Genomic DNA, 21636 nt, shown 5'->3' with positions numbered 1-21636 from the left:
ACACTCTTGATGACGAGAGGCAAGAAGATAAACCGAAGTCCCGATTTCGTGATCCAGAAGTGCCCCACAGATGGCAGAAGGTATGTGGTCGTGATGTTTCGTGTATTATGAGGTTGGCGGAGTTGAAGAACGGTAGTGTTTATGCACATGGGCGTACGACGTGTGACCTCGTCGACGAGAAAGGATGCGGGAAGCTATGGCCAGAGAGTGTGAGGGGGACTAGAGAATGCCGGAATCCTTGAGTGCGTTCTGCAGGATTGTTTCCTTGACGGCGGCGAACACGAGTCGGATATTGGAGGTGTCGGTAGCTTGCGTAAGACTGTATGTGTCAGGATGAGATGCAGAGAGAAGGTTTGCGCATGGTAGCTCACTGAGGGTAGAGGTTCAGGTGCGCTCTATTCACCTGGTTGAATCTCCACAAGAGGTACTTTGCAGCGCGGTTCACATCGTTACCCCCAGAGTAATCGGGAAAGTAGTTGCCCAGTGGTGATCTTGCCAGTTTGGCTTTGAAAAGGTCCACTTTGTTGAGGAAGAGGATGATACTCGTCCTCATGAACCACCGGCTGTTCACGACCGAGTCGAAGAGAACCAGACTTTCCATCATTCGATTCTGTGGGCCTCTTGTCAGCCGCTGTCGAACAGAAGTCGTCCAAGGGGGCCGCGATTCCCTACCTGAGAGCTCTCCTCCAGTAGCACTTGGTCGTATTCGCTCAAGGCGACGCAAAAGATGATGGATGTGACATTCTCGAAACAATGTATCCATTTCTTGCGCTCGCTTCGTTGACCTCCCACGTCGAACATGCTAGCGTTTCACATTAGGCGAAGGAACGCAGGACCGCGCAAGCCAGGTTACGTACTGTATGCTCAGTTGACCCATGCTGAAGCGCGTTTCGTAGATACCGGTGGTCTTTGTGCGGGCGCGCAGCACGTCCGACTCTATGGGGATATAGTTTGGATCTGCTATCCTGTTTACCTCGTCAAAGAAGCTGAGGCGAGTCAGTGTCTTGGAAGCGTGGGAGGGTGAGGGAGCTAATACTATGGCGCCGAGTCCATGAGGTAGAACTCGCTCGAGTGCTCGAGCACCTTTGGCACACAGGGATCGTGCCAGATGGCCGTGACGGCTTGACCGACCCGTATGTCGAGGGGCTTCTCCGGGTCCGGGTCGACGGTGTAGTCCATGAGGTACTGGCAGTAGTCTTGGTTGCCCGGGTTCTCGGGTTCGATGCCAAAGTGGCGCATGGCGGTGATGAGGCCCTTTGCGCAATCAATGACGTTCTTGTAGATGGTCAAGCGGTACATGGCCAACTCCTCCTGGGTGTAGCCATTCTGGTGGATGATCTTCATTTGCTTCACAATGGTGGATTTGCCGCTTTCGCCAGAACCTGCGATGAGGTGGGGGATTAGCAGAGGTACGGGGGATCCGTTAGCTCAGGTGCGGCGGCGGGCTTACCCAGGAGCAAAATCTTGCACTCGCGTCGTAACCGGCGCGAATCCTCCTCGAGCTTGCGGTCGATGGCCTGACTGCGTTTCCGTTGCTCGACATCCTCGGTGTTTGTGCTCATGCAGATACCCATTCTGGGCGGCGGTCGCAGCGGCTCGCGGCCGCAGGAGGCAGCAGAGGGCGGACGAGGGCGGACGAGGACGAAGGTGTAGCGAGCGGGAGCGGGAGCGGGAGGCGATGGACCCAGGGAACGGACGGGTGCAGTAGGGACGACGAGTGAGACAGCGGTGTCTCACTGGGGTGGAGGGAGGATGAAGGGTTGGTGACGAAAGCGGAGCTCGCTCGAGAGGAGGGTTGGGGTTGGGGGAAACGGGGTGGAGTGGAGCAAGCGGCGGAGTCGCCGAGGCCGGGGGATGGCAGCGAGCGGATGGGCGCCAGCTTCGTCCGGGGAAGGGCGACGGCTAGTCGGCTAGGGGAGGGCAGCAGAAGGCTGTACTCGGTAGGAGGAGGAGGAGGAGGAGGAGGACGATGATGATGATGATGGAGTGTCGTTGCGATGGGTGCAGGTTGTTGGGCGGTGGTGGTCAGTGGTCGGTGGTTAGTAGTGGTCTGGGGGGGAAGCAGTACCGGTCTGGGCGGGTCGTTGGCTCGGGCGCAGGCGTGGTAAGGGGGTAGGTGGCCGCAGCTGATCAGTGCGGGCAAGGAGAGCAGAGCACGATATGGATGGATGGCGGGAGAATCAGAGCACAGGTCGACTTTCAACGGCGGATTACTGGCGATGGTATACGGAGGTAGTGGTGGGCCTTGGTGGTGAGTGATGGGGGCTGGGGAGAGATGAGAGAGGGTGACGGCGGAGGACGAGCGAAGTGCCTGCCGTGGCTTTCCTTGCCTGTCTTTTTGCCTGCCTGCCTGCCGCCTGCCAGAGGAGAAAGAGAGAGAGAGAGAGAGAGGCACAACCAGCCGCAGTGCCACGCCGCCCAATCAGCGCGCGTGCTGGATATCCCCCACCGCTAGCGATACTGGTGAATTGCCAACCGCTGCAGCGACCATCTCCCATCTCCCATCGTCCATGTCGCAGCACACAGCAGTCCAATAACAGCTCTGCGGATTCATGTCGCCCTCATGGTGTTTTGTGTTTTGTGTATTGTGGATTATTGTGCAGGGTTTAGAGCCCGTGTCCACTTGTCGGCCAAAATAGGAACATCTGCGCAGTCGCGCACTACCAGTACAAGCCATCATCCCAAGGGGCAGTACATTGTCTTCACAGCACACAGTACCGGAGTACCATACCATCCACCGACATGTCATCCACCATCAGACAAGGGTCTGGCTGCTCTGCTGCGTGCTGGCGTCAGTCAGCCCATCCGCCCTTCTGGCGTGCTATATATATCTATACTTGTACATGGTATGACGGCACCTCCAGCAGCCTCATCGAATGCAGCCCAGCTTGGCTCCGCCCAAACAAGCTCCCCTACACAGTACCGGGGTGCCTTCGCCTCTATCCGCAAAGAAAGCAGGACACATCCCAAGTATATTCCAGCTCTTCCCAGACGGAAACCGGACAACAGTCTGCACAAGTAAGAAGAGCGTAGCAGGCAGCAGAGGCATCCCTGGATGGATCGACTACCTGACGGGTGAGCATAGGTAGCATGGGAAGGTTATTTTGGAAATTGAAGTTGATGTGCAGCTATTATACAGTACTGTGTACACACTTCTTGGCTAGTCTATTGGGGACCGGGAGGAGAAGGGCTGGAGGTGAATTGGTCAAGCGAACCGGCTGAGGTCGGATGATATTTTATCCGGCCAGTTGCCACGTGACAGACGAGATCACCACCTGCACCTGGTACAGATCAGTGACTGGCAGGTAATCCGACCGAATACGCGCGTTGCCTTCTCTTGGCTCTTTATAGTGTACTTGTACTGTACTGTGTCCCGCAGATGAGACGGGAACTCGCGCGGCTCCACCGGCTGCAGGATCCGAACCAGCGAGCAGCAGCAATATCAAGGGTTTTTGATCACGGCCAAGCCCAGCAGAGGATGCGCTGTCTGTGAGAAAGAAGGGGCATCGTGCATCGCAGGCCCACAACTGCATACCATAAAAGCCCTTTCACTGTGTGTTGCTGTGTAAATACACAAGTGCTACTCCGTACACAGTTCCCGTATGGTACTGAGTACTGTGGTAGGCGGGAAGTGGCTATGACGTCAACGTGGTCGTCGAGCCGCACGGACCCCGCCTCCGCGGCGCTGTGTGCAGTCTTCCAAGTTGTTGGTCGTCGTCCGATCTGGCAAAACTGGCAAACCAAGTCGACTTGACCGGGAGAAACGCCAGCCCGGAGCCCCTCGCCTCTCCTCCATCCCTCCATCCATCCCTCCATCTCCACCGTATCCCCCTCGCCCCGTCCCATCTACACAGTACTCTCCTCCCTCCGAACCCACCACCTCTGTCTGCTGCTCTCAGTACCTACCTGAGCAGTGATCGGCACCCCCACCACCCGCAGTCTCTCGGCCCAAACACCATCGTCAAGCTTGCATCGCCGTCGCTGCTACCTGCAACCGTCTTTTTCTCTCGCCTTCAGCACGCCGCTCGCCCAACTCGATACCCTTACCTTGTCACGTCTGCCTCGTTGCCCACTGCCGTCTGCACTGTAGTACCAGTCCTTCATTTCCCGCGACCCGACTCCCTGCCCTGCCGTGTTCCTCGCCGTCAGCTAAAACCCAGACCCGTCGCCGAACCCCTCCCCCAAACGACATCCTAAACAGACTTCGAATCGCCATCTTCCTCTCCCTCACTACATCCGCTATTCCACCATGGCCGAATTCGTGCGTGCCCAGATTTTCGGGACGACCTTTGAGATTACGAGCAGGTGTGAATGATCAAACTCAGACTTCAAGGCGATGCCGACTGACTCTGCAAAAGGTACACCGACCTGCAGCCTGTGGGGATGGGCGCATTCGGGCTTGTTTGGTATGTTTTTCTCTCACGGTACCACTCATCATTGTCAGGTCTAACCGTGCCTCTAGCTCGGCAAAGGACCAGCTCACAGGCCAGGCCGTGGCTATCAAGAAGATCATGAAGCCTTTCAGTACTCCCGTGCTGTCCAAGCGCACATACCGGGAGCTGAAGCTGCTCAAACACTTGAAGCATGAGAATGTGAGTCTTCTAGCCATCATAAGCTGATTCACTGCTGATCGACAACAAAAAGGTCATCAGCCTGAGCGATATCTTCATTTCTCCGCTCGAGGACATGTCAGTCGCCGAATCTGCCCCTCGAACATCCAGTCTAACTCTGTTAGCTACTTCGTCACTGAACTCCTTGGAACCGATCTCCACCGCCTGCTCACGTCGCGCCCGCTGGAGAAGCAGTTCATCCAATACTTTCTTTATCAGATCCTGGTTCGTAAATGACCAATTATCCTTGATATGGCAACTGACGATGAGAAGCGCGGACTGAAATATGTCCACTCGGCCGGTGTCGTACATCGCGACCTGAAGCCTAGCAACATTCTCGTCAACGAGAACTGCGATTTGAAGATCTGTGATTTTGGACTGGCGCGCATACAGGATCCCCAGATGACGGGCTACGTCTCGACGAGGTACTACAGGGCGCCCGAGATCATGCTCACCTGGCAGAAGTATGATGTCGAAGTGGATATCTGGAGTGCAGGCTGCATCTTTGCAGAGATGCTGGAGGGCAAGCCGCTCTTCCCCGGAAAGGACCATGTCAACCAATTCTCCATCATCACGGAGCTCCTGGGTACCCCTCCTGACGATGTCATCCAGACCATCTGCAGCGAGAACGTAAGAAACCGGCTGCTTGTGTATCCGAGTGCTTGCTGACACAACGCTAGACGTTACGATTCGTCCAATCTTTGCCCAAGCGCGAGCGACAGCCTTTGGCCAACAAGTTCACCAACGCAGAGCCGGCTGGTATGCCATATCATTTCGAATCATGGAGACGAAGATGCTGACCAGAAGCAGCCATCGACCTCCTGGAGAAGATGCTGGTCTTTGACCCCAAGAAGCGCGTACGAGCGGAAGAGGCGCTTGCCCACGAGTACCTCGCCCCATATCATGACCCGACCGACGAGCCTGTCGCAGAAACCAAGTTTGACTGGTCGTTCAACGATGCAGATCTCCCTGTCGATTCCTGGAAGGTGCGCTTCATGATTGTTCCTAGGCCTTTATCCTTGTGCTAACTTGTTGTAAGATTATGATGTACTCGGAGATACTCGACTACCATAACGTGGACGCAGCGCCGCCGGAGGCCGAAGAGAACGGTGGCTCATAGGATAGAATCGAACCCTGAGCATGGACATTATGTACACTGATATCACTGTGGCTGGCACTTGGGGAGCGGTGGGTTGGGCCGGATTACCCCTTTTTGGTGCAGAGTCGGCGGATGTCCTTCCATTGTCATTGTTGCTATTTTCAAGAATCGGAGGACGAGGATTCCCATATGCGGTGCTGAAATGCAAAGGTGTGGCAAGGGCTTGGTTCATATGGAAGTGGGTGGGATATATACATGATGCCTGGGTCGACGTGTGCATTGGGCCATCTTTTCCTTTGGTCAAGACCAGGGCACCAAGGGGATTCCCAAGCTTGCATAATCTGCTTGCTGACGTTTCTTCACCACAAGTAGAATACTAATTGTGTCAAGTTTTCCGGCGCCTTCTAGGTATTGGTCTGCTCTGTGTCGGATTTTGTGCTTCTATCAGACAGACAGTTGGCCCTGAGTTTCCACTCTAGCTTCTGCCCCACCATCGATGTGATGTGTGAGCATTGGGTTCCGCCGGCCTTGGCAGGGCTGAGGTTGACCACCAACGACGCCGAACCACAGCACGAACCAACATCAAGAGAATCCCAAGCTCAATCCAAGATTATGGACGCTCCACGACCCATATTTCGTCCTCGATAGCACTAGATCATCCCGCTACAATGGCGCCATTTGCCCCTCTGGTGTGCGTTGTAGACGTAAGCTTCCCCTCCTCCTTCGCAAGTGGCATGCTGAACCGAGTACTTCGCGCAGTTCCATCATGCGAGAGGCCCCGAGGTCGAGAGATGGCTCGGCGCCGACAAGAATACTGATCCCGCTGTGGAAAACGAGTGGCCGCTGCTTCCATTCATGAGTCTCACCGATGGCGCCCATAGCTCGACCGAGGACTATTCCTACTTCACGCTGCGGCGCGAGGCTACCGCGACCACTCCTGCGACGAGCTTGTTCGGCATATCGTGCACACGGCAGTTGGACTCGAATGCTTTGACAAACCGGCCCGCCGAAGTCACGCGGAGTACTGTGCAGAAGGCGGTAGTGGTGATAAGTGATAGTCCCCAGCATTTTGGTGCTATCAAGGCGCAGCTGGGCGCGGTTACGGCCGCTTGGTTCGCACAGAGGTACGAGAGACCATGGAAGATACACAACAGCGCTATGTCCGTTGAACTGAGCTCTGACAAACAGGCAGGGACTTTACAGATATTGAAATTCTCCAGAGGTTCCACGAGAGCTTGCCCACCTTGCTCAAGAACCAGGAGGGGGAGATGGATCACTACTTTGGTATGCGTCGACACAATGGACCCTACATTCAGCTGTCTGACCGTAAGCAGGGATATCTCTGCGCGAGCTGATACATGAGTTCAAATGGCAGACGCTCGTTCTATTCAAATGCGCATTGCTTCAACCAAAGGTACACCAAGACTTACTTCATTCAACCACATAGCTTGCTGATACTTGCAGATGCTCTTCTTCGGCTCGCATTGCGAGCGTCTATGCATGATGCAATTTGCACTTATTTCTCTGATACCCGGCCTTATTCGCCACCTTCAAGATGCTGCTGACCCCAAGTTCAACTCTTATGAAGAGAAGCTCGTAATGCCTACCTCGCTCCGCACATCCGAACGCGCATCATGTGAGTAGAACTAGACCCTCATCAAGTATATGTCCTGATGAACCCCAGTGCTCGCATACATGGGCATGCCACTGCAACTCTTCGGGAGAGGTGCACTGTTTGGACCCTACACCCCTTTGCAGCAGCTGGACATGCTCGCGGACCACGGAACCAAATCATACATAGTCGGCTCTACCAACTCACTTCTCCTTCAACAGAAGGACCGTTACAGCGACATCCTGATCAACCTCGACGATCACACCCTCAATATTAGCTCCACCTCCCTTCGCAATGCACTAATACTCTCTACTCCGGATCGCCGATGGATAGATTTCCTCACCCAGACTGTATATGATACCTGGGATGAATCGAACCCGAGCCGACCCAAGGACCATGGCTATGCCGGCAGTGAAGAATTCATCCGCATGCAGTTTGAAGAGTACCTCTTGGCTCTGCTCAGCTCCGTCAAATGCAAGCTCTACCTGGAAAAGAACAAGGACAAGGAGAATCTTATTCCAGACGTGGAAGGAGACCCTGCTAGCGACTTCTCAAACGACTGGATCGAAGCTTGGATGGCGACGGAGAACTTCCGCATCTGGAACAAGTTCACCGACTCGCACCTCTTCGATATTGTAGACCCCAAGCACCCTTGCTCAGGCGGATTGACGATCGAAGACGTCCAACGCCGACTAGCACAGTACGTAACCACCCCCCCGGCGGTGTTGCTCTTCGAACCCCATCTTTCCCAGTTGTTCACTAAGCATCTCAGTCTGTTGTCGAATTCCACATTCCAGATTGTCACCTTGAGCGTCTGTGTGCTGATCATAGCGTGGCGCTTAGGCAAGTAGCGGAAATGCACCTGGACGAACGGCTCGAGAAGTCGCGCGAGGCGATTGGCAAGCAGCTCGCTGTTGGGCAGAAGAAGGTCAGCAGCGCGTTTAATAACCTGTGGGCCGAGATGGAGGCGATACGTGAAGCGCAGAGGGCAAGGCGGGAGAGTGGGGAAGGGCAGAGTCCGACAAGCGGGGAGAAGTTGTCGTCGAAGTGTAAGATTTTCTCATGACGGTCGTTCCGGTGAGCACCCGCTAACATAATTGCAGTCCCCAAAGCACCAGATTTCTCCCAAGCGCAAGCAAATCTCCATGCTGCCAGCACGCGCGCGACAGCCTATCTCTCCTCCTGGAGCGCCTGGGCCAATGAAAAGAAGAAAGGTTGGGCTGCATCGAGAAGTGCCACAACGACGCCTTTAAGTTCCCCACCTCCGACCTCGCCTACACCTTCCGACATTAAGAGAGCGGAAGATTTCAAGCAGGATAGAGAAATAGATGGCTTTGTTGCTATTAGCAATGCCAGGACCGCACCTGCGGACCTTGAAAGTAACGGAGGGGGTACGGCGCCGCTGAGGGAATCCGTGTTCTTCGACGCGGATAAGGAGGAAAATAAAACGAAGGAAGGTGTCAAGGAGGCGGAGCCAACATGATAGATACAATATCTGGGCGATGCTGTTGTATCTGGTGAATCCGTTTGGCGAGGAGTCGGTCATATGATGGATTTGTCAAACTATGAGTGGTAGCATAGCCGTGGGTGAGCCTGCATCTTGAGCTGGACTCGGACTGCGTAGCATATGCGCAGGAATGGATTCACTGGGAGGAAACCTTGTTGCTGCTCGTTCATCATGAGACATTCCACAGTATCGCCAGATGTGTAATGAACTGTAATTAACAAGACTTGGGATGACTTCAAAACAACTCGAGAGAAATGCACGTTTCCCGTAAGATGTAAGGAGCAATGCACTCATATTTGAATCATTCAGAGCTTGCCGATACGAAGTACCTTTCCACTCCCTCATGCAATGAGCGTACATGGTGCGTATACAGTACGTTCCCCAGGCCGTACATAGTATACCTATCCTACAACATCTTCCATAAGAGCAAGAAGCCTCCCGTGACAAAAGGGCACCTGCATATATATATACATAACACAAGACACATACCTACAAACCAAAAACACCAACATCAAGATCCCTACAACAACCCCGCCAGATACTGCCTCTGCAGCACATCCCCCGTCCGCGGCATCGTCACAATCGCATCCACCGTCATGGGCGCCAACTTCTCCAGAATCTCCCTCGTCCACCCGCCCATCTCAGGATCGTACCCTATCCCATTCGCCTCCTGCTCTCTGACGCCCGCGTACGCCCGCGCCAGGACCACCAGCGTCTTGTACCGCGGGAACATGGACTGCTTCTTCACGTCGGTATGCCGCAGCTCCATCCACTTGTGGCCCGGTTGGTCCTTGCGAATGTAGACGGGGCTGAGGTTGCGCCAGCCGGGGAACTCGGGCATGAGGTATGTTTCAAAGGCGGTGAAGGCGTCGATGAGGCGACCGCGGCTGCAGAGCTCCTGGATGAATTCGTTCCAGGCAATGTTGTCGATGGCGAAGCCACTGGTGAGGAGGTCTTTGATGGTGCGCTGCGCTTGGGTGAGGAATTGGCCGTCTTCGTCTGGGCGTTGGAGCAGGCTGCGGATGTAGAGGCGCATGGCGAGGATGAGCACCTGGCGGCGGTTTCTGGCTATCGTCGAGTTCGCCGCCTGCTTTTCAATCTCGGGGTCGAGGAGAGAGTCGTTCGTGGGTTTGGGAGTGGGAGGATCCATGATTTGTTGCAAGGTTTTGACGAGTTTGTCGGCCTGCGACCGAGCCAGCTTCCAGCACTTGTCCACCTCGTCATACTCTTTCGCTCTCAGATGGGCGTCCATGATAGCAGTGAGTAGAGTAATGGGAGCTTCGTAGTTGGCCGCCACGGGACGCGCTATAGACGCGGCTTGGAATAACTCCTTGCAAATGTCGTACGCCCCCCGTGCACCATAGAGCAGAATCAAAAACCCAAAGTACCCCTCAGGCGCGCTATGGTGCCTTGCGTCAATGAGACGAGCGTGACTCGGCTCCCGCAAAGCGACGTCGGCCTGATAGTCGGAAAGCAGGATTTCCCGCATCTCCTTTTCTACCTCCGCTAGCCGCCGGCGCGGATCTGGATCTCTGGCCTTCTTGAGCGCGTGAAGCTCTGCTATGGCAGTGGCTTGGAGAGAGGCCATGCGTGATGCCGCGGTTTGCGGCACGTTGCGATCTTTCATCCGTTTATTTGCATGCAGAGCATGCTTATACTGTCGCTCGTGGAGGAACCCGATGATGACAAGCGCGTAGTGGAATGCATGGACTTGTATGTTATTGTTCGGCATCGTAACCCGCAAAATCTTGTAGGCCGCATTGGTTTGCTTGACCTCGATCAGGGCTCGCATTAGCGACGCGTAAGTCCACTCGTCCAGGGGAATCTTCATTTCAAGCATCTCCCTGTATAGACGTCGGGTATTTTCCAAATCCCCTTTCAAGGCGTAATACTGAATCAACATGTTCCAAGTATGGGTAAGACTGCCTTGGAGCAATCCCGACTGCTGATGCCTCAACATCGACTGAGCAGTCGCTTCTGCACCCTCTGGATCATCGAAGTTCAGGAGGGCTTGGACGAAACCTGCCCTTGCTCTGACGTCGGCCCGAATAGGCACATTAAGTTGTTCTGCTCTAGCGTAGAGGGCATCGTAAGCCTCTATGTCTCCTCTTGCGGCACACAGATCCAATAGAGGGCCGAATGTCCTCACGTTGGGAACCGTACCAGATTCAAGGATCCTATTGAAGCACACCAAAGCCCCATCTAGGTTATCTGCCCTAGTATAGGCATGGAGCAATACGTTCCACGCAACGATGTCGGGTGTCATTCCAAACTCTTGGGAAATTCTTGCGAACTGCTTCTCAGTTCCTTCAATGTCGACTCGTCTTGCATAGGCGTATGGGAGTGCTGTCAAAATTGCCACATCGACTTGAGGTCGGTAGGCCTTGTAGAACTCATCGAAGTACTTGTGGACTTCATCCACTTTCCCGAGTCCGGCATAATAATCCAGAACATATCTGAGCATCTTGTAGGGCAGACTCTTGCCAGGGTAGAACAAGCGAAAATCGCCCACGATCTTCGTGAGGTATTTGCTGCTACGGTGCTTGCCAACTTGGACGAGCATCTCTCGCAACAGCTCCTTTGACGGCCGCGCTGAGAGCATCGAGCCTGCCTCACACTCGTCCCGATACATACGGTAGATGGTAAGATAACTCTTGCGTTGATTGGAATACACCCGGTATCTCGGAATTTGCAACATCCGTCGAATGACATATTCGTACAAGCCCGCATTGGAATGGCCCAACGTGCGCAATCTCCGAAAGAGAGTTAGAAGAAACTCGCCGATTGCATCTTCGTCTACAGGCCGAGCATTGAGGACTTGATCTGTGGTCTCAACGCCCATGCCCATTACGAAATGTCGTAGGACTTCTCGATTCCCTTCGGTCGATTGCAGCTCGTGGCTGAATGTCTGGAGGTGCACAAGAAAGTTGTCCATGTGACCGCGCAAATACGGAAGTTGCGCAACCCGGCCCCAAACCACGTTGAACTCCGACTTCTGTCGTTTGGGGTCAGAATAAAGTCCAGAGAGATCGAAATGGTTGCGAGAGGCAAGAGACATGAAGCTCTTGAGAACACGTATGCCGAGATCCCACTGATTGTCTTGCACGGCGGAACCGAGAACCATGTCCGTGCCGATGTCAATGTCGGAGCCGATATCCGTTGAAGCTGCTTCTTCAAGGAGCTGTACAGCCGATCCAACCATACCTAGGGTAAGATGGGCGGATATCGCGGCTCTGAATGAGGAGGCTCTACGAGCAGAGCGCGGAAGTGCGTTAAACACATCGAGCACACCGTTTGGATCCGTGAATTTACCTCGCATAAGATATTCAAGAAGATGAACTCTGAGTTCCGTACTGCGCTCGGGTTCCGGGACAGAGAGATACATGTTCCATGCCAGTTCCGCCTTAGGCTCCTGGGATGAATCCAGCAGGGCCTGCAGCGCTTTCGGAGGGGTTTCCTCTCTCAACCTCTCCTCCAGTTCTCTCTGCAAGGCCTTTCCATCAATCTCTGTGGTTTTCCGAGTCAATTGATGGGCCATCCAAGGACTAGTGGAGAAGTGCCGGATGCCGAACCCATTGAGCTGTTGCTTCCGGCGAGTCTCAACCGCATCGTTGTTGTATTTTGAAATCCGCTGCAACAAGGCAAGAGTCTTTTCAGGATACAGAAAGTCGAGCAGTTGAGTCTCCTGCTTCCGTGACTCAGTCGACAGAGCCGGACCCGAGGTAGAGTCAATGTCACCGTCGGTTCGATCGTTGGGACCGACGGACGCCCACCAGACAGGCAGGCTTAAGTCGCTGCCGCCGTGGCGCCAGAACGTCGAGTGCAACGCTCGGCGATTGCGCAAACATGATTTCGGTGTTCGCAAAAGGTGTCGCCCTCCGGTTTCGAGACATGTCGAAGCCCGCTCCAGCATTACCCGCGTGTCCGGAGCGCGCTGTTCGCCGCCGCTGATTACCGAGCGCCCAATGAAATCCGTCGAGCTGTATTAAAGGTTAACTGGAGTGACGCTGATGCGATGGCCGGGAATGGAGTCTACAATTTTGCATGCCTCCTGAGCTCCTCAGGGACAAGTCTATGAGAGATGTAAGACGCCGAAACAGCTTCGGGCAACAAGGTAATCCAGTGAGGAAGGGCACAAGGCAAACAGAAAAGAACGAAGGAGGCTGGAGGACAACTGTATGAGCTGTTCGACCTTCGGAACGCTGCGTTGACGTCTTTCAACTTTTTCAAGCGCGAGATCACGAGATGTCGTCTCGGACGATTGTTCTGCCGTTGCGCCAACCCCCTGGTCCCCACCATTCCCCCGCAGCCCAAAAGAGCTCGCCTTGGGTGCCAGAGCTCGACGTGGATGCTTCTCTGCGGTCAAACTGGATCCTGAGTAAGGCGGCCGTGAGCTCTTTTGGCAGCTCAATCACTACATTGAGCCTCGGACCATCGCCCTTTGCGGTTCTGAGCTTCGAATGGTCTGAGTGCCTTCAGAGGCCTGTCGCGCTGCTTTCCATCCTAACCCAACTCCAGAAGAGATTCAAATATGGACATCACTAAATTCATCGTCGAACACCGGGATGCGGCATTTCTTGTCGGCGGACATGACACTTATCGAGCGCAGCTCTCGCGACGGTTGCGCACTGTACGAAAGAAACTAGGGCGCGCAACACCTAAAAATGCGAAGTTTGACAAAAAAGTACCAGTGACCGCCGAGGACATTGCCAGTAACATTGAGTATGTCATAGTTGTCTTGTCGGCCATTCTATGCGCTAACGCTTGCAGGTTTCTCCACCTTCTCCTACTCACGTCTGAACGTGCTTGGGCCCATGCTATGGATATGAAGGCGGCACATTCAAAGGACAACGCCGACAAGAACATAACGGGCTCCACAAGAAGGCATATCATATCAAGGCTGCATAAGGCGGCGCAGCTTGCCAAAGGCATAGTGGAGATACTCTCTGACCAGACTACAAGTCGCGCGACAGATATGGACCTGTTGGAGGCGCAGGCCTACGCATATTCACTGGCCGGAGCTGGAGCGTTCGAGAAAGAGGCTGAAGGAATAAGAGAGGGCAAATCTTCAGATCGCTGGCGGGCATGTTTAACCGAGTACTCGGCAGCTCGGGTCATTTACAACGCGCTCTTTAAATCAACAAAAAAGGAGCTTTTCAAGGAGTTTTTGGTTTCCTCGATAGACCCAAGCATCCGATACGCCGCGTATCAACACCGTATACCACGGACAGTGGGAGTGCCGGCTGTCTCGCAAAAGTTTTTCCCAAAAGATGACGAAGGCCTCGTCCAAGCAGTGGAAAAGCTCGATGCCGGAGCTTTCCGAGAAGACGAACCTAGCGCCTCTGGTATGTGACTATCTCATAGCGTATGTGGTTCGCATCTGACATGGGAAGGGACTACGATTTCGTGGCGCGGCCGAACGGCAAACATTGTAGACGCGGCAGTAGGTCAAGCTTTGGTCTCAGTGGAAACGGAATCCACTCAGCTGGCAGCGGCTTTGGCATCCTTGAGCTCGGTAAAAGAACGTGCGGCCGCATATGACAACGTGCTCCTTGCTAGTCAGGATGCAGCTGATGCTACCCGACAAGCTATCGAGGAGCTCGAAAAGGAAGGGGTGAACGAGGGCGACGCCCGGATGCAAGATCTTCGCGTAACCAGCCTCGCGGTTAACTACGACCTCATCTCGTGGAGAGTCGGACGCAACAGGGTACTTATCGGGTCTGATGATGGGCTCACTTTGGCTCCTTCCTCAACCCAGAAGCCCCGCCGGCCGCGTGGGGATGGCAAAGAGTGGGCGGAGCGGGAAGAGCCGACGGGGCGGAAGCTTGCGAGGGTTAGAGAACGAGTTGCACTGTATGACGCCATTCTCCAGAGCATTGATTCTATCAAGGAGCTGCGCGGCGCGGTCCGAGATGGTGGATTCATGGCGGAGTTGGACGGTCAACGCGCCTATTTCCAAGCTCTGAAGTGCCTGAATCTCTCACGTTCGCACGCGTTTCTCTCGTCTCCTAGAGAGGCCCTGGCTCTGGCGCACCGAGCATTCTCGCTTTCCTCCCAGGCTTTGTCGGCACCCAAATCGGCCCCATCCTCGACGGGTAGCGTCCGCAGACTTTCCGTCTCGGAGGAACAGGCGCAGAGGTTGAATAAGACGTTGGAAGGTCTGACTACCCACTACAGAGGACTGGTGGCCCTGTCACAGCTCTCAGGTGGATCGGAGGTGCGAGAGAAAGAGCACAAAGCTGATGCCGTACCGGTGGTGGAGAGAGTCAACGATTACCCAGCTTCGGGTACCGTGGATCTGAACAACCTGGTTACGTGGCCTCCGAGGCTGAAGCCAGTCCCGGTGAAGCCTCTCTTCTTTGACGTGGCTTTCAACTACATTGAGTATCCTGGACGGGCAGCATCAGCGGTCGAGCCCGAGGAGGAGAAGGGAGAAGAGGAACCGGAAAGGGTGGTTGAACAGAAGCCAGCGAAGAAAGGCTGGTTCGGATTCGGCCGTTAGAGAGGGGCGGCAGGGCAGCAATTGTGCGATGGCGAGAGAGGATGGGAGGAGGAGAGGGAGTGAGGCATTGAGGCATTGAGACCATGTCGCTACCAAGGGTTCATGTTGAGGCTGGGCGGCATCCGGAAGGAGGTGGTTCAGCGGCTAATTCATGCCATAAATAACGAACAAGGACATAGATGTGCATCGGCGGTTCTGGTTCCTGTTGGGGCCACCAATGTCATTCGCTAGAGGCGCCGCCATAACTGTCTCAACCGCAGAGCAAGCACTGTACAAGTACATACAAGTAGTAGTCTGCTGGAATGCTGGGCCGCTTCTGGGGTTAGCGCCCAGGGTTATGTCAGCACCCCTGAACAAGGGCAAGCTGGAGGAGCATCTATTATCAGATCTACGGTACGCGCTGGCGGTTGTGGTTCGACGGGGACTACGAGATTATTATTGGACAGCGGGTGAAGTGCTTCCATCTCATCAATCTCATCAGACGTGAACTCGGACGCGAACTGGACTCAGCCCTGCCGGGAAGAGCGGGCGGGTAGCGGAACGGTTTTTGGGGGGAGCGGTTTCGGGCTTTCAATTCCTGTACATATTTACTGTGTACCTAGCGTCAGACTATGTACTCAAAGCAGAGAAGGGACCTGGCCAGCCCAAATTAGCACACGCAGATGGATGATTATGTATTGCTGGTGCCGCGTGCCATCGATCTAATCGATGAACATGCATCCATCCCTGGCCGCCCCTTTAACCCAATGCGGGCCGTGTACGGCGTACCTGCAGGTTGCTGCTTATCCCTCTCCATCTATCTGATAGATTCCGCCTTCAATTCCACCCGCTCCCTCTCCCTCTCCCACACGCACACGCCCACCACGCTCTTTTCCAGCCTGCATTCGTCGTCGCTCCTTAGACACAGCCGCCAATCGCTCTTTCGTGCTTGTTCTTCCAGTCCATCTTTTGCCTATAATTCCTAATCGTGTCCTCCTCCCCGCCTCAGCATATCTGCGCCCACCGCTCCCTGACAGTGTGAGAGACGCCCGCGCGTTTCTCCATCCCCTCGTCCATCACGGCGTCCGCTCTCACAACCTCGATCCTCCCGCGGCCCCAGGCCCTCGATTCGTTTCGGAGGCCGTCGATTCTACAGGTGCTCGACCTGCCCGCCTTCAAGACGTCGTCGGCACTCGAAGACAAGCTCCCGCTGCCGTCCATCGGCCACCAAATCTCTCGCCCTTCTTCTACATCGACGATTGCCTCGTACACGCGCCAGCGGCTCGGGAGCCATGCTTCGATTCAGCTGCCTGCCCTCTCGACACTTGCGTCCGTAGTGAGCCAGGAAGCGAACGAAGCCCAACCCGGCTCCAGCGAGGGAACACCACCGAAGATGGCATCGCCACCGCTGCCGCCGCCTGCAAGGTGTGTAATTTCCTTTCTCTCATTCAGTCCGGGCGCGAAAGAGGAGGTATGCAGCGAAATGGAAATGGTGATGGCATATGGCGCATGGTATACCATTATGGACCCGCGCGCCCTGGCCTTATCGTGGGGAGTCTTGGCAAAACCTCCCACCTGCACCTCTACAGTAGCTTTTCCTCTGGCTTCGTGTCGCTGACCCCGTCTTCCAGCAATCCTCCCAAAGCCCTCAGCATGACCTACGCCACCGCTGCACTCGCAACCGCCGGCGGTCAGCCCAATTCTCCTGTAAGTTGCTTCGCGTCGCTTCGTTGTTGTGCGCCGTGGGCACGATGTGTTGTCCCGGCCTTTGCTTCCCCTTATCCTTATCGCGACTATCGATTGCATCACCAACCGAGAGCATCACCAACCGAGAGCATCATGACCTCGGAGCGTTCGAGCATCGCTGACTCTCTCTCCACAGCCCGTCTGCCAAAACTGCGCAACGAGCACCACTCCGCTGTGGCGCCGCGATGAGTCTGGCTCTGTCCTGTGCAATGCTTGTGGTCTCTTCCTGAAGCTCCACGGCCGGCCCCGCCCCATCTCCCTGAAGACCGATGTCATCAAGAGCCGCAACCGTGTCAAGACCGGCGGTGCAGGCAGCCGTAAGAAGGTATGTGACCCTCGTCTCTCACTCTACCTGCACTGCTGACGACCATCAAAGGCTGGCGAAACCAATGGCCTCCCCGCTGCCCATCCCGCCTCTCATCACCCCGATCCCGACCCCTCGCTGGCCGTGGGCCTTGTTCAGCGCCGCCGCACATCGGGAAAGATCTCTTCCGGACTGTCGGAACGCTCACAGTCGCCCATTTCGCGCACGGGAACTCCGTCCTTCGCTCACCAGTCCAACATTGCCCCTCAGCATATGTTTGATGGTGCCCTGCACCCAGATGCCTTCCATTCTCCCTCTCTACCCTCCGCCTTCCCCCTACGCCAACCGTCCCCTAGTGCGGCATCCTCCGTGAATGGCTCTCATCTTGATCCTCCCCTGGCCTACGATGCTCTGATGTCACAAAATACCCATCTCAAGACCCGAGTCAACGAGCTGGAAGTCATCAACGAACTGTTCCGCGGGCGCGTCTCGGAACTGGAGAATAGTGAGAGCCGCTTGAAGGCTGAACTAGATGAGATGCGCCAACGGGAAGCCGACCTGAAAAGGAAACTGGACGAATTCGAAGCCGAGGGTCCACGTCACAAGAAGATGCGGCTTAGCGATCTCGTCGATGAGAGCCGTGCAGGCACCCCCATCAGCTCCATGGGGGAGTAGGGCTTGCGCTCTGTCTACCGGTACCGTCACCTGTTCCACGATATGTAATGCCTCTGTGCAAGAAGGGTCCCACTGCTGCTTTGGTCAGCGGTGAGGTGCCGGTCCCCTGTTTCTCTTCGTTCTCTCATTCTACAATTTACGCTCGTCTGCCCTCTTTTTGCGCTCGCAGAGGCTCCCAGTGAGCTTCTTACTTCCCCACTACCCACATCCTTAATGTTTTGAATCACTTTCTCTTCCTTCTCGACCTGTGAAACAGGTTGCCTCTGTATTCTCTATCCATGAACTTTCTTTAGCGTTGGGAAGGAGTATTAACGAGTCGTTTGTCGCACCAGACGTGTGGGCTTTCACGGAAAAGAGCAATGCCCTGCTGTTGCGGGCATATGGATTTATTGGATGGGGTCCCCGGGGATATCAAAAAGTGGCTTTGGCTTTGGCTTTGTCTTCGGACTCTGTGAAATGGGATACGAACTGTTACCGTGTGCTTGCTCCAGCTCCACCGTTCAGTCAAGGACGACGTGATGTGATGTGATTTAACATAGCAGCATCATGATACGCGAGTGTGGACAGGGTCCCGTTATATATCGACTTGGCTCGATGGCAATCTTGAAACGGGCGTCGCAGCGAAAAGATATACAACATTGAGTTTTACAGGAATTAAGGTACCTCTTCCTGGAAACGCAGCCCAAAGCGCCAGAATCTCGAAAAAAGTAGATGAGGGTGGATTGCATCTCATATTAGTCACGACCAAAGCCACTCAGAGATAGCAGTCAAGCCAGACCGGCACTGAATATGGGTTGTAATGGTTATGATCCCTTCGATCCAGCGATGAGCAGTGACGTCTACGAAGTAGACGTAAGATTGGTCGCATATCCGTTCTGCCGAACGCTCAGGTTGTGGGTGCCAGAGTGAACAGAAATTTGACGACATCTCTTGGGCACAACATGCCAAAACTTTAGAGAACTACGATCAACTGCCAAAAAAAGAGAATTGTAACATACGATATGGAGTCCCCTTGAAAGCGGAGTGCTGAGGAAGCGTGGTGTTGCTAGGGAGATGGACGTGCAGGAGCGAACCGGGCCGAGCGCACTAGCGTGACTGCTTAGTCAGGCGCGGCCCTGAGCTTCTTTGGTCGCTTCCTGAAGAATTCTCTCTTCCCTCTCCCGTCCTCCAAACTCACGACCATCCCATTGCACTTCGTTTCCATCCCCAAATCCATCTCCACCCACTCCACCGACACCATCAAAATGGTTGCCATCGCTCGCACCCTCGGCGCCGCCCGCGCGGTCGCCCGCTCCGGCATGCCTGCCTCTCGTTTCGTCTCCACACAGGGTAGGTTCCATCAGCGATCCATCTCAATTGACCCATTGGGGATCAATTGAGTGTCAATTGGGATGCGCAATTGCCTAAGAACCTCGATTGACACTTTGTTCGGCAGCTCCCCGCAACGCCCTCGTCCAGAACGGTGCCTTCCGCAAGGCCTTCAAGCCCGCCAACATGGTCCAGTCCCGCGGCATCGTTGCTGAGTCGACCGCCGCCGCCATGGTCGCTGCCGCTAAGATTCAGGGTGCCGGTATTGCCACTGTCGGTCTTGCTGGTGCCGGTGTCGGTATCGGAACGGTTTTCGGTGGTCTCATTCAGGGTGTCGCCCGCAACCCCTCCCTCAGGGGCCAGCTCTTCCAGTATGCCGTTCTGGGTTTCGCCTTCGCTGAGGCTACTGGTCTTTTCGCCCTCATGATGTCCTTCTTGCTCCTCTACGTTGCATAGAGTGGTGCGCTGCTTTGGCACTCTGTCATCGGGTCTTCGGGTCGGTCACAAGGGTGGAAAATTCTGCGGATGGGTGTGTGCATACAAGACAACCATTTCCTTAGTCTAGTGGCCGGTCAGATTGTAAAACATGTACTTTAGATCAACAATCTGAGGAGCAAGCTGCCGCTTCACTGCTCTTAATCAATATTCCGACGTCCATGACGGAGTGCGTACAGCTTTGCTATGTGTACCAAATCGTCTGAGATGGTGCCAATCGGGTTCGTTGCTCCTGAACGCCAAATGCCGAGAGTCTGTGAGTTGAATTCGATGATTTTGGATGCCATTCGGTTAGACTATCAGCAAACATTTGGTCATCAAGCCTAGCTGCCAACGCTCTTATTTATGCCAAGCCTCTCTGTCCAACCTCACCTAACACTCGGCTTAACCAGTAACACAAATGGCGCCAATCTCCGCTGGGGAAGATTTGGGGAAACCTCATCGATGATGTACTACCACGCGCTCTCTGTTGACTCTGTTGCTGTTGACGTTGCTCGGGTTGGATCATGGAGGCGGCTCACTGATCTGGCAGTCAAGGGAGCTCATCACTGAAGTCTACTATGTCACTCATACTAGAAAACTGTTATGTACACTAGTCTGCCGTTTATGCAGAATTCAGTTCAGCATGCACACATAGTGGGTAGGCGTTGCGCATCCAATCATTTGCTTTTAGACTACTACTCAACAACCCCAGGGAGCTTGCATAGGTTCGACCTACATCCCCACCAGACCTGAAGCCTCCGAGCGTGGCCCTGGGTCGCTTTCCCTTCATTCATTCCACGCTACGTTTCCCCTCTCAAGATACCTGCTGGAGGTTAATGTCATCTTGAATCACCTGTCGTATATGGCATCAGTCGCGGGATTCAGACAAGGGAAGGACACATATCTAACCAACTAGTAATCCCTTCTAAGGATGAAATGGTGCACGAGGGAATAGTACTGGGAGAGCCCCTTGCAGTACACACGCCTGGATATCTCGTAGGTATGGGTTCGCGCTGCTCTGTCCACCAGGGTAACCAGGCGTCCAAGGTTGATCGTATTCTCTAATAACGCCTCCCAGCCCTAGGTAAAGGGAAGGCACTTTTTACTAGTAAAGGCAGCTAGATAAGAGAGCTTATATATCGCTATAGAATATCTGCTTGCGTCTTAACATACTAAATGGAGGAGCTAATACTATCAACTAGACTTTATGCGTTTGTAGTTAGATGGCTCTGTCTAGGATAGCGGAAGCAGCGTTATAGTCCAATAGCAGCACCCCGGGGCCGGTATCCCTACCCGCCGACTAGTTTGCATGTGATCCTCGTCGCAGTAGAGCTTCTAGTTCTATCCGACCGTTTAACACACACCTGATTGCATCGATGACGCTAATAAGCATGTGATTGCTCTCCGTCCCTTTAACAGGCGGATCTGGGTTGCAGGAGTGGAAAGATATGGTTAGGTTTTTGCATCCTGCAACACCCGAGCTCCGGTTGTATGACAAACGGTGAAATTATAGGTTTCTAGAGTGCCTATAGAGGATGAAAAAGATGTAAGGGAGAAGGCAGCGATGATATCAAATCGGCGCTATGTACCTACCCAGCTCTAGTGCTCGGCATATACACGGTAATTTGGGTATACACACGTCACACAATTAGGAAGCGACAGTGTTGATCGATAGCGCCCGCAGCCTCTCTGACGCACCCGCTCCAGCTTCGTCATGTTCGGGCCTATATAGATGACACGCCTTGCTCCTGGGCATATATATCTGCAAACACCCCGTTCTTAAACGTTGTTCCTCGACCACTCGAGCCAACACGATC

General features: G+C 54.4%; 8 protein-coding genes across 8 annotated transcripts; 5 read left to right on the top strand and 3 right to left on the bottom strand.

The window, feature by feature from the left end:
* Positions 1 to 46: 46 nt before the first annotated feature.
* On the bottom strand, positions 47 to 2068 carry EI97DRAFT_166710 (guanine nucleotide binding protein, alpha subunit). The gene is made up of 6 exons (XM_033793396.1): positions 1451 to 2068; positions 1037 to 1382; positions 858 to 986; positions 673 to 802; positions 372 to 610; positions 47 to 319 (listed from the first exon to the last, which is right to left on the bottom strand). Exons 1-6 carry the CDS (start codon positions 1572 to 1574, stop codon positions 220 to 222), a joined length of 1068 nt encoding a protein of 355 aa, XP_033656710.1. The 5' UTR covers positions 1575 to 2068; the 3' UTR covers positions 47 to 219.
* Positions 2069 to 4249: 2181 nt separating this feature from the next.
* On the top strand, positions 4250 to 5730 carry EI97DRAFT_371121 (mitogen-activated protein kinase HOG1; the record flags this gene model as incomplete). The annotated part of the gene is made up of 9 exons (XM_033795271.1): positions 4250 to 4305; positions 4359 to 4406; positions 4463 to 4592; positions 4645 to 4688; positions 4736 to 4835; positions 4884 to 5240; positions 5291 to 5369; positions 5421 to 5596; positions 5650 to 5730. 9 exons carry the CDS (start codon positions 4250 to 4252, stop codon positions 5728 to 5730), a joined length of 1071 nt encoding a protein of 356 aa, XP_033656709.1.
* Positions 5731 to 6054: 324 nt separating this feature from the next.
* On the top strand, positions 6055 to 9097 carry EI97DRAFT_166390 (uncharacterized protein). Its single transcript, XM_033793395.1, has 8 exons — positions 6055 to 6413; positions 6469 to 6833; positions 6902 to 6993; positions 7044 to 7123; positions 7174 to 7345; positions 7394 to 8021; positions 8165 to 8370; positions 8425 to 9097. Exons 1-8 carry the CDS (start codon positions 6378 to 6380, stop codon positions 8802 to 8804), a joined length of 1959 nt encoding a protein of 652 aa, XP_033656708.1. The 5' UTR covers positions 6055 to 6377; the 3' UTR covers positions 8805 to 9097.
* Positions 9098 to 9119: 22 nt separating this feature from the next.
* Positions 9120 to 13035, bottom strand: EI97DRAFT_411937 (uncharacterized protein). The gene is made up of 2 exons (XM_033796749.1): positions 12865 to 13035; positions 9120 to 12808 (listed from the first exon to the last, which is right to left on the bottom strand). Exon 2 carries the CDS (start codon positions 12739 to 12741, stop codon positions 9349 to 9351), a length of 3393 nt encoding a protein of 1130 aa, XP_033656707.1. The 5' UTR covers positions 12742 to 12808; positions 12865 to 13035; the 3' UTR covers positions 9120 to 9348.
* A 324-nt stretch (positions 13036 to 13359) lies between these two features.
* On the top strand, positions 13360 to 15330 carry EI97DRAFT_371101 (uncharacterized protein; the record flags this gene model as incomplete). Its single annotated transcript, XM_033795269.1, has 3 exons — positions 13360 to 13550; positions 13599 to 14173; positions 14222 to 15330. The coding sequence occupies 3 exons, from the start codon at positions 13360 to 13362 to the stop codon at positions 15328 to 15330; spliced, it is 1875 nt and encodes a 624-aa protein (XP_033656706.1).
* Positions 15331 to 16383: 1053 nt separating this feature from the next.
* EI97DRAFT_364180 (uncharacterized protein) lies at positions 16384 to 16536 on the bottom strand (the record flags this gene model as incomplete). Its single annotated transcript, XM_033795000.1, has 1 exon — positions 16384 to 16536. A coding segment is annotated over one exon (153 nt), but the record flags the coding sequence as incomplete, so codon positions are not given.
* On the top strand, positions 16500 to 18299 carry EI97DRAFT_166258 (uncharacterized protein). The gene is made up of 4 exons (XM_033793393.1): positions 16500 to 16734; positions 16941 to 17016; positions 17192 to 17380; positions 17432 to 18299. Exons 1-4 carry the CDS (start codon positions 16703 to 16705, stop codon positions 18032 to 18034), a joined length of 900 nt encoding a protein of 299 aa, XP_033656704.1. The 5' UTR covers positions 16500 to 16702; the 3' UTR covers positions 18035 to 18299.
* A 906-nt stretch (positions 18300 to 19205) lies between these two features.
* EI97DRAFT_391777 (uncharacterized protein) lies at positions 19206 to 19986 on the top strand. Its single transcript, XM_033796250.1, has 2 exons — positions 19206 to 19363; positions 19470 to 19986. The coding sequence occupies exons 1-2, from the start codon at positions 19279 to 19281 to the stop codon at positions 19796 to 19798; spliced, it is 414 nt and encodes a 137-aa protein (XP_033656703.1). The 5' UTR covers positions 19206 to 19278; the 3' UTR covers positions 19799 to 19986.
* Positions 19987 to 21636: the final 1650 nt, after the last annotated feature.

This window comes from Westerdykella ornata, assembly GCF_010094085.1.
Source record: "Westerdykella ornata strain CBS 379.55 unplaced genomic scaffold EI97scaffold_3, whole genome shotgun sequence".
Taxonomy (NCBI): Eukaryota; Fungi; Ascomycota; class Dothideomycetes; order Pleosporales; family Sporormiaceae; genus Westerdykella; species Westerdykella ornata.
This window is presented reverse-complemented; position numbering and strand designations above follow the sequence as displayed.

Coding starts and splice junctions, on each gene's coding strand:
- EI97DRAFT_166710 (XM_033793396.1), bottom strand. CDS start 1,574: ATGGGTATCTGCATGAGCACAAACACCGAGGATGTCGAGCAACGGAAA. Junction 611..672: donor TACTGGAGGAGAGCTCTCAG/GTAGGGAATCGC, acceptor AGAGGCCCACAG/AATCGAATGATGGAAAGTCT. Junction 320..371: donor CACCTGAACCTCTACCCTCA/GTGAGCTACCAT, acceptor TGACACATACAG/TCTTACGCAAGCTACCGACA.
- EI97DRAFT_166390 (XM_033793395.1), top strand. CDS start 6,378: ATGGCGCCATTTGCCCCTCTGGTGTGCGTTGTAGAC. Junction 6,834..6,901: donor GCCGCTTGGTTCGCACAGAG/GTACGAGAGACC, acceptor ACAAACAGGCAG/GGACTTTACAGATATTGAAA. Junction 6,994..7,043: donor GGAGATGGATCACTACTTTG/GTATGCGTCGAC, acceptor GACCGTAAGCAG/GGATATCTCTGCGCGAGCTG.
- EI97DRAFT_411937 (XM_033796749.1), bottom strand. CDS start 12,741: ATGCTGGAGCGGGCTTCGACATGTCTCGAAACCGGAGGGCGACACCTT.
- EI97DRAFT_166258 (XM_033793393.1), top strand. CDS start 16,703: ATGGCATCGCCACCGCTGCCGCCGCCTGCAAG. Junction 16,735..16,940: donor CCGCTGCCGCCGCCTGCAAG/GTGTGTAATTTC, acceptor CCCGTCTTCCAG/CAATCCTCCCAAAGCCCTCA. Junction 17,381..17,431: donor GTGCAGGCAGCCGTAAGAAG/GTATGTGACCCT, acceptor CGACCATCAAAG/GCTGGCGAAACCAATGGCCT.
- EI97DRAFT_391777 (XM_033796250.1), top strand. CDS start 19,279: ATGGTTGCCATCGCTCGCACCCTCGGCGCCGCCCGCGCGGTCGCCCGC. Junction 19,364..19,469: donor TCGTTTCGTCTCCACACAGG/GTAGGTTCCATC, acceptor TTTGTTCGGCAG/CTCCCCGCAACGCCCTCGTC.